The sequence below is a fragment of the Crocodylus porosus genome, unplaced genomic scaffold (assembly GCF_001723895.1).
Source record: "Crocodylus porosus isolate Cpor-Errol unplaced genomic scaffold, CroPor_comp1, whole genome shotgun sequence".
Lineage (NCBI taxonomy): Eukaryota > Metazoa > Chordata > Crocodylia > Crocodylidae > Crocodylus > Crocodylus porosus.
The window spans coordinates 25,203,579-25,209,681 of NW_017728909.1; the positions used below are offsets into that span (position 1 = coordinate 25,203,579).

Below are 6,103 nucleotides of genomic sequence, written 5' to 3' on the forward strand. Positions count from 1 at the left end.
GAGAAGCCCCAGAGCAGAGGGAGTGATGATTGACGAGCCCCAGAGGAGGCATAGTTGTGAGACAAGGCTACAGAAAGCCTGAGCGCCGGGGGCGCAGAGAGCAAGACTGACCGAACAATGTCCGGTACATCAGCAAGGCGTGGGCTATGGTATAAGGGGAGGAAAGGAGCTGCAGATAGCACCCCCTGGTATCGGGGCAGAAAACGGGCAGCCTCCTGCTTCACTAACGTCCTCTAATTAAGCAAGTAACAACAAGACGTGGCAAGCGAGAAGGCGGGCAGTTGCCCATAACAGGTGGGTGGGGCCACTAGTGGACAGACCCCAAAGAGATACACCTGTCACAGGGGGGCACACACCCCCCTTCCATGCTTGGCCAGGATTCATAGATTTTATAGACATGATTTCATAGGAGTGCATGCAGCAGCAGGAGTTGCCTTTCCCTCGTTCCCACGGCCCTCCCAGATGAGCTGGTCATGGCTCTGTTCTGCACCCTGCCTTGGCTGGGCAGCGCCTGTTGAGGCCCCTTCACTTAGGCACCCAGGGTAGTCACCACACTCACTCCCCCTTGCTATGGCACCGTGCAGCACAATCTCAGACCAGCCAGAATGGGGACTGGATCTGGCCTGCAGGTGATAGGGGTCTCCATGTGACACCTACTCCAGCCAGTTCAGTACCCATGCACATGGCGCCCACTCCAGACCAGCTGGAGCAGGTGCCACATGCAAGTCATATGCTGAACCAGCTAGGGCAGACACTGCATGAAGTGCAGTCCCAGATCTACCAGAGTGGGTGCTGGATCCAACCTGGTGCTATTCATTCAGCCAGTAAACACATCCTGCCCAACTCATTTGGCTCATGGAGCCAAGATATTTTTTACACTCCTGATCTAAAGCTTTCGGTAATATACTGATAATCGTCTGTTCTTGTTATAAAAATATAAAAGTCATGACTGACCTTTTAAAGCATGCAACCCACGGTGTATTTCTTGTGCATATGTTTGTAATGCACTCACTGCACATGATGAAATGTCTGACCACAGTTGCACAACCACAGTAACTACTACATTCTTAACCTACTTATGGTACAATTCTGTTCTGAAAAATGAGTTAAAAATGGTTTGGTTTTATACCACCTGTCCACTAGTGGTAGTAGTGCCACATAGTAGCATCTCCTCACTTGGTAATAAACATTAGGTTTTTTTATTACTGATTATTAAGTTATTATTACATATCTAGCATAACACTCAAAAGGAAAGCAAAGATGCAGTGAAAGTAGAATTTTCTTGACTGAATTTTACATTTGGAGAATGAACTTGACGTTAAGACCTTAAGCTGATTTTAAAGAATGTACCAGTAAGGAGAAAACACAAAAATGGGAAGGGGGGGATGTTTTACACTAATTAGTGTTCCTTTCTGCCCTTGATTTGTGCCCTCTGGTTAGCCAGAGGTAAAGTGCCTTAAGCTGTCTAATTTCCTGGTGACCAAGCTATCAATATTAGTGAGTCTTTTTCATCTTTGTGTTCATAAATCTCCACTACTGGTTTTTCCCTATCTATGTTCTCCCATCTCCTTGTATCTGCTACTAACTTACAGATGTTCTACCAGTTCTTTATACTAAACCTATCAAAAACTGAACTTCAAATCTAAACTCTTTTCTCCCTCCATGTTTCCCTGCAGAAGTAACACCACCAATTAGCCTAGAGGAGCCCCCAGGAGTGGCTCCATAATCAGGAATAGGATAATACCTTGCTACATTTACATACATTTACATTTCCAGTGCCTTAAGAGAGGATTTATTCTTTCTCCTAATTCTGTATTTGCATTTGGTGTAGCAATCTACAATATAAATTACTGAGTTTAGTCTTTATGTAATACAATATTCATTTCAGAGTAAATGGCAATTTGTATCTTTTTGTTTAGTTGAGGAAGTTATGGCTGTATTTTGAAAGCATTAGCATTTTCCAGCATTCTGGAAGGTATTCTTTCTACAACAGAAATTTGGACTTGTTCTTAGGAAGGGATGAGCATTCATTAAAAGAAGTCAGGCAGGGGTACCTCAGCACACTCAGTATCAGGTCATTAGGCTATACTCCAGTGACTAATTTTGAGTATAGAGGTGATTTCCATTTCATGAGATTCAAAGTTTGCAATTCCATCCACTTTGTTTCTTAATAAATGTCAAGCTGAAACGTATGATTGTCTGACAGACCACTTTCCACTGAAGCATCATAGATTATGGTTTCTTTCACAGTCTGTTTCCAATATTGATAAACAGATGAATGGAGGACCTTCAGGAGAAGAAGGGGAACTACCAAATTACACAGATGAGGGAAGAATTTCTATGGCAACCCTGCTTAGAGTGTTCCAACATGAAGGAAGTAAAGATGAGGACAATAATAGATTTAGTGATCTGCAAAAAGAAAGGAGTTACAATAAGGTGGGTTGGTTAATTTCAAGAAAGATCTTCATATTTCATTAGAAAGAAAACAACATGTAAATGAATCATCAGAATGCAAAATATTTAATGGCACATTTTAAAATTAATATTTTAACTTCTCAGCAAAAATGTGTTTTAGAAATGCTTGCTCTGATATTTGCTTTTCTAGTCATTCTTTTTCAATTTTCCTAATAAAGCAAGAATCATTTCTTTTTTTAAAAGAATTTCATAAAAATCTTCAAGGAACTGGGCTCTGAGGACCTGAAACCCATTCCTATTACACTTCTTTTGAAGCATCCATTCATTCAAGACTTAATTAAAACCTACCAAGAATACACACTTCCTGTAAGTATCTTTTTTTCTGAGAACAAAGCTCTAGACTTTATATTGTTATAGATATATAAATGTGATTATATGAAATGTTTCATATTCACAGGTATAGACTCTTGGGCTAGGGACAGAATTTACACATGAACTGGTTTAAGTGATCGGAAATCTGTTTAAACCTGTAACAAAACAGAAGTTCAGTGCATATAAACCACTTTCAAACTGGCCAAAAGTGGTTTAAGATAAACCTGGTTGAATGTAGACTTGACTGATTTAGGTCAGACTGGTTTATGGAACTTCTGTCCCAGATCCCATCCTGGTTTAAGTTAACTTACAGTCCCCCAGCATCCCAGGATGCTCTGCAGCCTTGAGCTGGGCTGGGTTGGGAGAGCAGGGTTGGCCCCACCCCTCTCCTCCCTAGGCAAAGCACTATCACTGCTCTGGATGGCTGAGAAAGGGGATGGGGAAAAGTCACAGGGGGTGTGGCCAGATAGACTGGAGGCAAAGGAGGGAAGAGGAGGGTCTGGCTAGTGTTGTCATGGGTAGAAGCAAAGGGGAGGCAGGAAAGGGCAGAGATGCCCATGGAGGGATCCCAGCTCTGTCTCCCCTCTGTGACACAGCAATGGGGAGAATGTGGGGTGTTCAGAAGCGGGCACTGGACCTGGGGGCACTTGCTGAGTGGCTTCTCTTCCCACCGGGGCCATTCCTGGGCCCAGGCCCAGTGCAGGGCAGGTGTCCCTGGGACAGGGAAAGGGACAGGGGAAAGCAGTGGCACAGATCAGGAGACAAGCTGGGATCCTTCTTCCCAAACTCCTGCTGCTGACTCTGCCTGAGTCACTCTCACCCACTTCTGCAGAGCCACAGCTGTCACTGGGGAAGTAGCCAGCATTCACCCGCAGAGTTATCAGGCACTGCAGCTACCAGATTGCAGCCTTCTCTCTCTGACCACCCGACCTTGGCAGCCTGCATAGGGGAAGGACCCTGAGGGGAAGGGTCCCAACCCCTGCTGATGGTTGCCGGAAGCCAATGGGGCAGAGAAGGCAGAGAGCAGGCGCGGTGCGCTCCACTGGGTCCTGGTTCACTTCATGGGTGGTGGGAGCATGACCCTCAGCTTCATGCAGCTCCTTGTGCATGTCCCAGTGCAGAGGTAACTGTCCTGGGAGGGAAACAGGCTCCAGGCCTTTCCCACTTTTCTTTCTGCAGTAGAACAGGGGCCTGAAACATTCCATTCTTGGAGGAACAGCACAGGGGGCTCCTCTCTAGATCAGGTCACGGAATCCTAGAGGAGTGAGGCTGGGAGAGACCTGTCCTGTCACATCTAGCCCAGCCCCTGCCTGAGGCAGGAGCATTCATGTCCAGACCATCCTGTACACACCCATACTCTAAGCTCTACTTAAGATGACCAGCAGCCCTGACACAAGGCTCCCCTGCCACAGCTGCTTGAGCAGGAATAGTCAGGCAGGCCCTAGCTGTGGACCCTGCAGGCCAGTGTTGGGGTTTAAACCCATCCCTAGTTATATTCAGCAGCTTGCCAGGGCCTGGCCATCCCCACCCCCACCCCCCCACCACCCCCTGCCCTCCCCAGCCAGTTTCCCTCCAGCCTTAGGCTGCTGCAAAAGGGAAGGGAGGGCTCATTCTAGTGCCCTCTGGCTTCTAGCCTTAGCCACTGCAGGCATGTGCCTGCATTTCTGGAATCAAAAGTGAATGTTTATTCACTTGCTTCTCAATTCAGTCTATGCAGGTTGTTGGGATGTGCACCCCTCCCCGCCACAGACACACCTGGATTGGGCCCACCAGTCAGGTCCAGCCTGCAGAGGTGCCTGGCACCACTCATCTGATTCATGGGGCAAAAAGTTTGGGCACCACTTCTCTAGCTAAATTAACTTTGAATTGTTCAGGAATAGTTATTACTTTTAATCGCTGCCTCCCCTTAAAATGGATTAACTTTCAAAAGTAGCGAAGCCCTCATTGATCTGGTGCTAATTCCTGGCATAGATGTGCTGCAGCACTCTAAAAGTATCTTTCATTAGTACACCTCCCATCTCAGTAGTAACATCAGTGCACAACACCTACATAGACAGATTTTAATGTAACCAAGGCTTTTACTTTGATAAATACCATTTTGGGTAAGACAGCTTCAGGAGGCAAGGCTGCTTCTTCCTATCAGTAATGAAATATACAGCTTCCGACATTCACATCATGACAAGATTGTCACCGTACTGGTAGGGAGGTCTAGAGAGGGCAGCCCACCCTTTGAAAAGCAGACACACCCACTTTGTTTGTAGTTTTCAATTAGAATAAATTTTATTTTTATTTTCCTCATGTGCCCATTTCTTCCTATTTTATAAGATTTTCATCAGCTGTAATGCTTTTTAGCTCTTTCATGGATTCACCCCAAAACCAAATTGCCTTAGGGGTTCACCATGTGGTATGCACAATATTCTCCCAAATCAGAATTATTTCTGTGGTGTTTGGTAGCTACCATATTTACTTAACTATAAGATGCCTCCCCCAATAACTAGATTCTATACAGTAAAATTGCTGTTATCTGGCGTCCCCAGGGTAAGGGGATTGCTGATTACATAAAAACTCTGGTTATCTGAAATAACCGGGGAAGAGCAGCAGCAGCACAGGGTGGTGTGTGGCAGCTGTGGGCACCTGTGAGCTTTCCCCCACCCCGCCTTCCACCCTGCATCCAGCCGGCAAAGCTGGTTAATGGAGTATTCTGGTATTCCGGTTGGTCAAGTACCAGATAGCAGAGATTTTATTGTATATGGAAAAATTATAAATTTGTTATAATTTTCCAGGTATAGAATCTACTTATTGGAGGTTTGCCTTGATTTTGTCCCCTTTTCACTGCTACAGCAGAGAAAATAGATCTGGGGAGCGGGTCAGATAGACCCGTTGTCATCTGCTCCCCCCAACTTCTTCCCCCTGCAACTTCCCCTTCCACCCTCTTACTGTTAGAACCTGTAGGGGTACATTTGAAAACACTGATGGATGAATTGACACATTTTATCTCTTTTTTCGTAGTTTCATAGTTTCTAGGGTCGGAAGGGACCTGAGTAGATCATCTAGTCCGACCCCCGGCCATGGCAGGAAATAATACTGGGGTCAAAAGACCCCAGAAAGATGTTCATCTAACCTCCTCTTAAAAACCCCCAGGGTAGGAGCCAGGACCACCTCTCTTGGAAGTTGGTTCCAGATCCTAGCCACCCTAACAATGAAGTAGCGCTTCCTGATATCTAGCCTAAACCTGCCCTCTGCCAGCTTGTGACCGTTATTCCTGGTCACTCCTGGCAGTGCACGGGGGAACAGTGACTCCCCCAGTGCCCGCTGA

The 6,103-nt window shown here is 45.9% G+C and overlaps 1 protein-coding gene across 2 annotated transcripts in view; it reads left to right on the plus strand.

Annotated features, from left to right (window-relative positions):
- The window catches only part of SPEF2 (sperm flagellar 2), a 151,332-nt gene that overhangs the window by 131,502 nt on the left and 13,727 nt on the right, over positions 1-6,103 (plus strand). Inside the window, exons 33-34 of one of the 2 annotated variants that reach the window (XM_019531951.1) lie at positions 2,251-2,436; positions 2,659-2,781. In XM_019531951.1, the coding sequence (XP_019387496.1) occupies positions 2,251-2,436; positions 2,659-2,781 (309 nt within the window). Of the gene's footprint in view, positions 1-2,250; positions 2,437-2,658; positions 2,782-6,103 lie in introns of those variants that run through there. The other variant, XM_019531952.1, reaches the window with a different exon arrangement.